The sequence below is a fragment of the Nicotiana sylvestris genome, chromosome 10 (assembly GCF_000393655.2).
Source record: "Nicotiana sylvestris chromosome 10, ASM39365v2, whole genome shotgun sequence".
Taxonomy (NCBI): Eukaryota; Viridiplantae; Streptophyta; class Magnoliopsida; order Solanales; family Solanaceae; genus Nicotiana; species Nicotiana sylvestris.
The window spans coordinates 24,162,335-24,172,977 of record NC_091066.1 but is presented as its reverse complement, the minus strand read 5'-3'; the positions used below and the strand labels follow the sequence as shown (position 1 = coordinate 24,172,977).

The following is a 10,643-nucleotide window of genomic DNA, read 5'->3' as shown; positions in this document are numbered from 1 at the left end:
CTGAGCAATCTGCGCAATGGTTTAATAGCTCATTTACCATGATTTCATCGCCCTCATTGGTTGCAGTGTGAATTGGTGTTGTACAGTCATATTCACTACCTGCTGGAAGGTAAGCTAAGAATTTCTTTAACTACGGCATATCAGAAACTATTTTTTTCAATACTATATTGAACTATTGCACCTTTTAGCAAAAAAAAAAAAAAAGCAAAAAAGAAAAACATATTGCACCAGGAGATCATCTTTTATTAGGGTATTAGACTAGTAGACTAGATAGAAAATAGTAGCAGAAATAAGAAAAAGAAGAAGAAGGAGGAGAAGGAGGAGAAGGAGGAGAAGGAGGAGGAGGAGAAAGGGGCTGAAGTTATTCAAAAAGTGGGTACAAATTAAAAGTTTTTTAAAAAATAGGTATAGATCAAATGAGGCGACGCCGTGCAATTTCTACATTGCTGCGAAGCACCATATCATGAATCGTTGAGTTTTCAAAGTGGTGATAGATTTGATTGACATCAAAATACTCGTCACTAATACAGCCAAGGTTGTTTTTAGTTCCTCGGCCTTGACAAAGTTGTCTTAATCCAATGTCATAATCTTCTAGAGCTGCCATTAACACTAATTTTTTTTTTCCAGTTCTTCTTGATTGGCTTTATCATCCACCCTTTATAGTATAGTTTCAGAAATTTTGGAAAGCTGAGGTATATTTTTATTCCCTTTACCATTGCTTTTCGTGAACTTTTTTGTAGTTGTGTTTAATGTTCTCTTTTTGGCATTCTTAACTGGTGAAAAATCTGTTCTTTTGATTAAAAATATGAGTTTGATTAATGGGTATTTGCTAATGGGTATTTTGCTAATGTGATGGGATTTGTAGTGTTTGCACTGAGATTTGACTATGGGTAATGCTTCTTCAATGTTTAACTCAATATGATATTGAAGATGTGCAGGAGCACTGCAACAATCTGTGTAAGTCTCTTATTCATCTATTGAATCTATTAGCCTTAAAAGACAAATTATTTAGTATTATATGAAGTGGTCCGTAATACAGCAGAACGGATATAGAGGATTCATATAGCCGACCCCAATTAGGATAGTAGTAGTTGTTGTCTTTTTTGCCCTTACTTACTAATTAGTATACATACCGCCACGATGCACGGATCATTTCAATATAAAAAAGAGTGAAGAGAATTAATAAAAATAGATGTATACTGCATACTAAATTTAGCGACCACATTCAAAAGAATTAAACCAAAAATATAAAAAATGAATTTCATCGAGTTGTCTGTATAAAATTGTTGCTAGAGAAGAAGAACAATAACCACAAAAAGTTGAATTGCTGCGAAAAACCAGCTAACTTATTTAGCTTTGCTAGTATCTCCATCGGCTTGCCACTTCTTTCATTGTTCTATATTTTTTTTGTTGACTTTATCTAATGTCCCATTAAATACAGTTACTCAGCAGGAAATAGTTTCATTGTATGAAAGATTCTGCCAACTGGATAGGAATTCAGAGGGTTTTATCTATGCTGATGAGTTCCTTTCAGTTCCGGAGTTTGCAATGAATCCACTCTCTCAGGTTTGGGAATAAGTTTCTTCTATAAGTTTCTTCTCAGGTTTGGGAATAAGTTTCTTTCAGTTGTGGTTTTGTATATATTAAGATATTAGGATATGCTTCTTCTATAATTTTGTATGCTCTGTGTGTTTGATATGATTGCTTGGCTCTTTCCAGAGATTACTTAAGATGGTGGACGGCTTGAACTTCAAGGACTTAGTGGCATTTTTGTCAACTTTCAGTGCAAATGCGAGCATGCAACAGAAAATTGAACGTTGGTTATTAAGCTTATCCTTAATATGCTTTATTTTGTAACTTCAGGAAAATGCTTCTTGATATCAAGAATCTTTAGCTTTTTAAAACATCATTCACTTTTAGTTACACCTGATATTTGCGAATCAATCAACTAGCTGAGGACATTCAGCTAAGTGTAAGGTTTATTGCATTTATTATATTTCCCAAAAATGAATATGTTTAATAAGTTCATCATTGCTAGAATTTTAAAGCACACTTCTCATTAACAACATGATCTATCTGGAGTAATAAATGACTGTCTGTTAGTCGTTCTAGAATCTGGTTTTGTGTTAGGGGATCTAGGAGTGGTGTTACGTCGGCCATATTGGAAAGTCCATCACACTGAAAGTGCAACATATTTTTCACTGTCCTTGGCAGTCTTCTCACCACTTCACTTACTTGGTCAACTGTTTTTATGTTGCAGTTATCTTCAAAGTATATGATTCTGACTGCAATGGGAAAGTGAGGTTCAATGACATAATAGAAATGCTTCGGGATTTAACTGGATCATTCATTTCAGACAAGCAAAGAGTGGTATTCTTTTCAATCTTTCGTCTCCCCTTCTTTCAACTCACTTGTGACTTTTTGGAATACCGAGCAACTTACAGTTTAAGCTTCCTATGGAGATAACCTCACATCTTTATTCTGAACCAATAGGATTTATGGTGTAGAGTTGGAATGATTTAGGTTTACTGACCACAAAAGGTCCAAAATTCTTTGTATCAAAGAAGTAGGTTTAGCTTTATAAATGTGGAGGGTGAAGCCTATGATAGCCGATTTGGTTGGTTTGGAATATATAATTGAGAGTGAAGAACCTTTATGGCTTACAGAGCTCATTGACAACAATTTCCGATCTGTTAGGTAAAATAGGTTGTATAATTGTAGTTCAAGGAACAAAAGCTGTAAGAAAAAAGTTTTCCTTCTAAATGATCAGTTATTGATGCGAAAGCCAAATATATATAGTGTGAATAAGTCACAACTACTATACCAAAAATTATAACAGCCACCAAATAATAAATAAGACAATAAAGCAACAATAAAAGAAACACCAGAATTTACGAGGTTCGGCTAATTTTGCCTACTCCTCGGACACAACCAATATTTTATTCCACTCCAAAAATACAAGTGAAATAATACTAAAAAGAGAAGATACAAATGCCTTAAACAGATGAGAAGACAAATGAGAGGTGTATTTAAATCCTAAACATTAGGCCTTCTTTTATAGGGGGGAAATCCCCCCAACTCTTCTTTTCCCACCGATGTGGGACAAACATTTCTGCCAAACTTAACAAATCTCCACCTTGGCAAAATTCCACATCTTCAATTTTCTCTCAATAACAAATTTTGATTGTGTCTTCATCTTCAATCTTCAGTTTTCAACAATGTTGATCAAATCCAAACAATGTTGAAACTTGACCGCAGTCACCACCTTTGTCAGCATATCAGCAGGATTCTCCGTAGTATGAATTTTCTTCACCGTGACTCCACCTTCTTCTATGATTTCTCGTACGAAATGATACCGAACATCAATGTGCTTCGTCCTTGCATGATAAACTTGGTTCTTCGCTAATTGAATAGCACTTTGACTATCACAAAAAATTGTGATACCTTTTTGTTCAACACCAAGCTCCTTTAGCAATCCTTGAAGCCAAATTGCCTCCTTCACAGCCTCTGTAATAGCCATGTACTCTGCCTCTGTTGTAGACAAAGCAATTGTTGACTGCAAAGTAGACTTCCAACTAACTGGTGCCTTTGCAAAAGTAAACACATAACCAGTAGTTGATCTTCGTTTGTCCAGATCACCCGCAAAATCTGAATCACAATATCCAACTATAGACTGATTGTCTTCCTGCTCAAAAACTAACCCGACATCTACAGTATTATGAATATACCGTAGAATCCACTTCACAGCTTGCCAATGCTCCTTCCCTGGATTGTGCATATATCTGCTAATAACTCCAACAACTTGTGAAATGTCAGGCCTTGTGCAAACCATTGCATACATCAAGCTACCAACAACATTTGCGTATGGTACCTTTGACATATACTCTCGTTCAGCTTCATCCATTGGCGACATAGTAGTACTTAGCTTAAAATGGGAAGCAAGTGGAGTACTAACTGGCTTAGTCTTGTCATCTATGCCAAAACGTTGAAGTACTCTCTTCAAATATTCCTTTTGAGATAAACAGAGTTTCTTTGAACGTCTATCTCTAATTATCTCCATGCCAAGAATTTTCTTTGCCTCACCCAAATCCTTCATCTCGAACTCCTTCTTCAGTTGAATCTTCAACTTATCAATTTCTTCCGAATTCTTGGAAGCTATCAACATATCATCAACATATAAGAGAAGATATACAAATGAACCATCTTTAAGCTTGTGCAAATACACACAATGATCGTATTTGCTTCTCTTGTACCCTTGCCGCAACATAAACTCGTCAAATCGCTTGTACCATTGTCTAGAAGATTGTTTCAATCCGTACAATGATTTTTCAAGTTTGCACACCATATTTTCTTTTCCAGCAACTTTGAATCCTTCTGGCTGAGTCATGTAGATTTCCTCCTCCAAGTTTCCATGTAAAAACGCAGTTTTTACATCCATCTGAACTAGTTCCAAATCCAATTGTGCTACCAAAGCCAACATAATTCTAATGGAGGAATGTTTTACAACTGGAGAAAACACTTCATTGTAATCAATTCCCTCCTTTTGAGCATATCCTTTGGCCACCAATCTTGCTTTGTAGCGAACATCTACTTGGTTAGGAAATCCTTCCTTCTTTGCAAATACCCATTTGCACCCAATTGCTTTCTTTCCCTTCGGGAGATTGGCCAATCTCCATGTATGATTCTGATGAAGGGACTGTATTTCATCATTCATGGAAATCCTCCACTTATCTTCTTCTGAACTTTGGACAGCGTCTTTATAAGTAGTAGGAACATCATCAGCTACAATTGAGGTTGCACAAGCAACCGTCTCTATGAGACGAACAGGTTTCGTTATTGTTCTTTTTGGCCTGCTGGTTGCTATTGATTCAAGTTGTTGTTGAGGTTCCTGAGTTGGAATCTCCTCTACTGGCTCTCCTTCCAGAGGGTAATCTTCATTTGTTTCCTCCTCTGCTTCTTGTGTAGGAAAAATAAATTTTCCCTCAAACTCCACCTGCTTAGAAGCACCTTCATTTTGTTTGGTATCTTCTGTTACCTTATTTACCATAGCAGATTCATCAAAGGTAACATCCCTGCTGAATATTACTTTCTTTGTCATAGGACACCATAAGCGATATCCTTTGACTCCAGAAGTAATTCCCATAAAAATAGCCTTCTTTGCCCTTGGATCCAATTTTGACTCTGTCACATGATAATATGCAGTTGAGCCAAACACGTGCAAAGAGTCATAATCTACAGCAGGCTTTCCATACCATTTTTCAAATGGTGTCTTGCCATCAATAGCAGCAGATGGTAGACGATTAATGAGGTGACATGCATATGTAATTGCCTCAGCCCAAAATTCTTTGCCCAAGCCAGCATTGGACAACATACACCGTACCTTCTCCAGCAAGGTCCGGTTCATACGTTCTGCCACTCCATTCTGTTGTGGTGTATGTCTAACAGTGAAGTGTCGGACGATGCCATCATTTTCACAGACCTTATTGAAATGATCATTTTTGTATTCACCTCCATTGTCTGTGCGAATACACTTGATCCTCCTGCCTGTTTGATTCTCCACCATCGTCTTCCATTTGAGAAAAATTCCCAGCACTTCATCTTTGTTTTTCATTGTATACACCCATACTCTTCGGGAAAAATCATCAACAAAGGTTACAAAATAGTGCTTCCCACCCAATGAAGGTGTTTTGGAAGGACCCCAAACATCAGAGTGTACATAATCCAAAATGCCTTTAGTATTATGGATCGCTGTACCAAATTTAACCCTTGTCTGTTTCCCTTTGACACAATGCTCACAAAACTCCAAGTTGCAAGCCTTTACTCCTTTTAACAATCCTTGATCTGATAGAGTTTTCAAGGATTTTCCTCCAGCATGTCCCAAGCGCATGTGCCATAGCTTGGTTGCTTCTGCCTCTTTGTCGTCACTGGATGTCACTGTCGCTGTCCCAATAACTGTACTGCCACGATAGCGGTACATATTATTATTCTTCCGATTAGCCTTCATTACCACTAGTGCACCGGAGCATACTCTCATCACTCCATTTTCTGCAATGATTTTGAACCCTTTTGATTCTAGGGCTCCCACAGAGATGAGATTCTTCTTCAAATCCGGTACATATCGAACATCTGTTAATGTTCTGATCATTCCATCATGGTTCCTTAATCGTATTGAACCAATGCCATATGAGGTAAGAGGGCTGTTATCCGCTGTGTGGATGACTCCATATTCTCCTTCTTGAAATTCCACAAACCAGTCCCTGTTGGGACACATATGATAGCTACAAGCCGAGTCCATCAACCATATGTCTGATGATGTTGATGACTCTGTTGTAACTAATGAGAAGTCTGAATCATCACAATCAGCTACATTTGAATCCATAATGGCCTTTCCATTGTTATGTTTGGCCTTATTCTTCAACTTCGGACAGTCTTTCTTCCAGTGCCCCTTTTCTCGACAAAAGGCACATTCATCTTTGCTGGGTCTGGATCTTGACTTGGATCTTCCCTTCTTTGTCCTCGTTTGATTTTGAGGACGACCCCTCACAAATAGTGCTTCTCCTTCTCCGCCCTTCTGTTTTTCTCGCTTTCTTTGTTCATAGCTGTACAAAGCCGAACAAACTTCTCTGAGAGAAACTTCGTCATTTCCATGGAGTAGAGTAGTTTCAAGGTGCTCGTACTCATCAGGAAGTGACGCCAACAACATCAAGGCCAAGTCACCATCATCATAAGTTGTATCCATATTTTGCAAATCTGTGACCAACTTATTGAAACTGGTGATATGTTCATTCATCGTGGTACCAGGAACATAGGTGAAGTGAAACAGTCTCTTCTTCATGTACAATTTATTTTGACTGTTTTTCTTCAAAAATTTATCCTCCAGTGCTTTCCATAATTTACTTGCAGAAGTTTCCTTTGTGTATGGATATTTCTGCTCTCTAGCAAGGTAGGATCGAATGGTACCGCAAGCAACACGGTTGATAATTCTCCAATCTTCTTCTCCAATAACATCTGGTCTTTTTTCTTCAATGGCAAGATCTAGCCCTTGCTGAAAAAGGACATCTAGAACCTCGCCTTGCCACATCCCAAAATGTCCTGATCCGTCAAAAATTTCTACCGTAAATTTTGCATTTGACACAATTCTTGTCATAAGCGAAGATGCCAATGATGACGTATTGTTGACACTTGATGTAGATTCTTCTTGTTTATTGTCTCCCATCTTTGACACAAATATTATTTAATAGCTGACGACACAAATCAAGATTATTTCCTTTCTGGTGTGGAAGATCAGACTAAGCTGCAACCACAGAGCATACTCAGACAGAACCTTGACTCAGTTACCAAGATAAATCTTTTCTGATGTGGAAGATCAGACTATGCTGCAACCACAGAGCATACTTAGACAGTACCTTGGCTCTGATACCAATTGTTGCGGAAGCCAAATGTATATAGTGTGAATAAGTCACAACTACTATACCAAAAATTATGACAGCCACCAAATAATAAATAAGACAATAAAGCAACAATAAAAGGAACACCAGAATTTACGAGGTTCGGCTAATTTTGCCTACTCCTCGGACACAACCAATATTTTATTCCACTCCAAAAATACAAGTGAAATAATACTAAAGAGAGAAGATACAAATGCCTTAAACAGATGAGAAGGCAAATGAGAGGTGTATTTAAATCCTAAATATTAGGCCTTCTTTTATAGGGGGGAAGTCCCCCCAACTCTTCTTTTCCCACCGATGTGGGACAAACATTTCTGCCAAATTTAACAGTTATGTGATACATATAGGCAATTATCTGCTTCCATTTCTGGAAATAGGAGAAATATATTTGACTCCATTCAGCCTCATAAATGATATGTAATGGCAATCCTAAATTAGATGCCTAGAATATACTAAAGAGACATGTCCACATTTTCTAATCATTTCTATTTCTTTTCAGCGTGTAAGTACCTTTCGATTTTGAAGTTGTGGTGATTTACTACAATATATTGCTAGGATTTGGTTAACTTTAAGTGATTGGCCTCATTCCAGGAATGAAATGCCTATTGGCCCTCCATCTAACTGTGTTTTTAGTCTCGTCTCTCAGCAATTAGTTTTGCTGGAATGGGTTTTATTGCAGATAATTTCTTTTGATATCTCGCAACGCATGATGTCTCTTGAGGGATATTAAACTCTGGTTAAAGTTTTAAAATGATTATAACCCTTTCAAAAGAGGAAAAGATATTTAAAGCGCTTCTAAAGAAGAACAAGGAATATCACTTCAGTAAATTCTTTACCATTGATAGTTCAATGCCTTTTTTGGCCTTTCTTCCTTCTATATGATTATTCGAAGCCGCCAATATACAATTAGTATATGCTTTGTTTCAATGCTTTGTCCACTTCTTTTTCTCCTTGCTACACATCTTTGTTTAGATAAAGGCACTAAAATGGTCTTAATGGACTATTTAGTTTCTACTTTACATGTTTTGGTGACTCACTGTCTTACTGTAGTTTTGACTTGTTAGAAGGTCTAGCTTTTCTCTTAAAAGAATCTACTCTCAATGAGAATCTCTGAGTTTTAGGGAGCTCTTTATTTTTTATTTTTTATTTGTGATGAAGTGGGAAGATTAAAGGGATCAATTTTTTGGGCAGCGTAGCTTTCCTCTAGATGTACTTGTTTGTTGGTTACTTTTTCATAGATTTGCTATAACTTTTGGCTGACTGATTGGTGCATTTACGTTGCTTTGTGACCATTAATATTAGGACGTCTTTTAATTTCCCTTTTTGCTGCATTTCATTTGAAATTCATAGCTTGGACTCTTTTTTTTGATAATTCAACAAATTCTTAAACCATGTCTGATTTGTTTTGCAGGAAGTACTGAACCAAGTTTTGCACGAGGCTGGCTATACAAAGGACTCCTTATTGCTCTTGGATGATTTCATCTAGGTTTGTTAGTCCTCAATGAATTAGGATCAAAAGGAGCATAGGTGGGGATGGAAACAACTTCTTTCAATTTTAAAATGTCGTCAATTAAGGGGGTGTTTGGATTGGCTTTTAAGCTGGTCAAATCAGCTTTTAAGCTCTTTTTAGCTTTTTTCAGTGTTTGGCAAAGTCAAAAAGTCCTTAAAATAAGTTAAAAACTGCTTAAAACAAGCCAAAAATAATAAGTTGGGCAATCCCAACTTATTGCTTTTTGGTTTAAAAGCTATTTCTGCTGAAAAGCTACTTTTTTAAGCCAATACAAACGTGCTCTAAGTATCTTAATATCCTTTAACAGGAGCACATACAGATCATCTGACAAACATTTTACCACTTCTATTGCCCTCTCCCATTTTAGAAGTTAAGGATATAATGCAACAGAACATAGTTTAAGGGGGAAGTTGCCACCAAAAAAAAAAAAAAAAAAAACTTGAAGGGTCTCTGCTCAGTAGTCCTCTCATTATTATTAATAAACTGCGCGATTGACGGTTTATGAAACTACTTAGTGATGATTCTTTATTTCCTTCTCAGCATTCAATGTTCTGTTGCATATTTTTCTGAACACGTGCTACCTTTTATTTTCAGATACTGGACAACCCAGGCTTGAAGATAGAGGTGGAAGTTCCAATCGACTAGCTAAGCCAGCGGTTATCTATACTAGAATTTAGATGTATCTTTGTAGAAGCATATGCGCTTGTGTTATTCTATCCTCTTTCTTCAATTTGGTGACCTGAGCTTTTGCTCTTCTTTCTGCCTTACTTTCTGTGCGTGCCTTTTTTTTTTTGGAGGGGGGGTGGATGGGGGCCATCGGCAGTGTAGGTGATGGGATGCTGGAAAATGGAAACATAAGCACATATGTTTGTACCTGAATTTCAGCTTATTCATAAGTCTTTTGTTGCTTAATGCCGATGTTCTTTCTTTCTGTCCAACTATTTATGTTACTTCTATTTCTAATCGTCGTGAATAAAAGAGTAAAGTTGATTGACTGTGCCACATTGAAGCTCATTGAGTACTTCACTTTGAGATTGATCTTAAGCTCTGACTTTGTTTTTTTATGCACAGATGCTTGAAACAGCTCCTATATTATGCTAAGGTTTGTAGAAAAGGATTCTGCAAAATTCTCATTTAATAAAGTGTATACGGTCGATACTGAGGGCCCGATATCAAGGCCTCTATGGCATGTCAAGCCCAATCTCGAGGGGCTCGGAGTAAAAATTGAAGTTCGACCCCGAAATGCATACCCCGAGAAAGCATGTCAGAGACTCATCGCAGCCTACCTCGAGGCAGTATAAAATCGATGACCGTCAGGAAAAGGCGGGAAACTCCTAAAGATGTGTGGTTAGAGCAGATAAGGTCTGCAAAGATAGTACAAGCCCCGTACAAGTCTATTACACAGCTGTACTAATAGTATTTCTCTGTCATGATTAGACTTGTACTGTGTTGGGATTCGCACCTCCTATATAAAGGGGACCCTTGTCATTTTGCAACACATATGGGTATTCAATACAATAGAACATTCTCTGATTTTCTTCCCTAAACGTGCTTAACAATTGCTCTATAGATTTATTACTTCTTCATTTATTGTTCATTCATTGTTCTTCATTATCAACCTTTAAAGGCTGCCCTCGAGGTTCTATATCGCTGAGCTTGAAGCCCTCAATCTTGTGACCACACTG

General features: G+C 37.3%; 1 protein-coding gene across 2 annotated transcripts; it reads left to right on the top strand.

Moving 5' to 3' along the window:
* Positions 1 to 278: 278 nt before the first annotated feature.
* LOC104242734 (uncharacterized) lies at positions 279 to 9,960 on the top strand. 2 transcript variants are annotated; one of them, XM_070160431.1, is made up of 8 exons: positions 279 to 535; positions 628 to 692; positions 866 to 957; positions 1,442 to 1,566; positions 1,720 to 1,816; positions 2,261 to 2,370; positions 8,860 to 8,975; positions 9,553 to 9,960. In XM_070160431.1, the coding sequence occupies exons 3-7, from the start codon at positions 894 to 896 to the stop codon at positions 8,932 to 8,934; spliced, it is 471 nt and encodes a 156-aa protein (XP_070016532.1). In that variant the 5' UTR covers positions 279 to 535; positions 628 to 692; positions 866 to 893; the 3' UTR covers positions 8,935 to 8,975; positions 9,553 to 9,960. The 2 variants fall into 2 exon arrangements, with proteins under 2 accessions (XP_070016532.1, XP_070016531.1); XM_070160430.1 differs by having other exon boundaries at positions 8,860 to 8,934; positions 9,553 to 9,635.
* Positions 9,961 to 10,643: the final 683 nt, after the last annotated feature.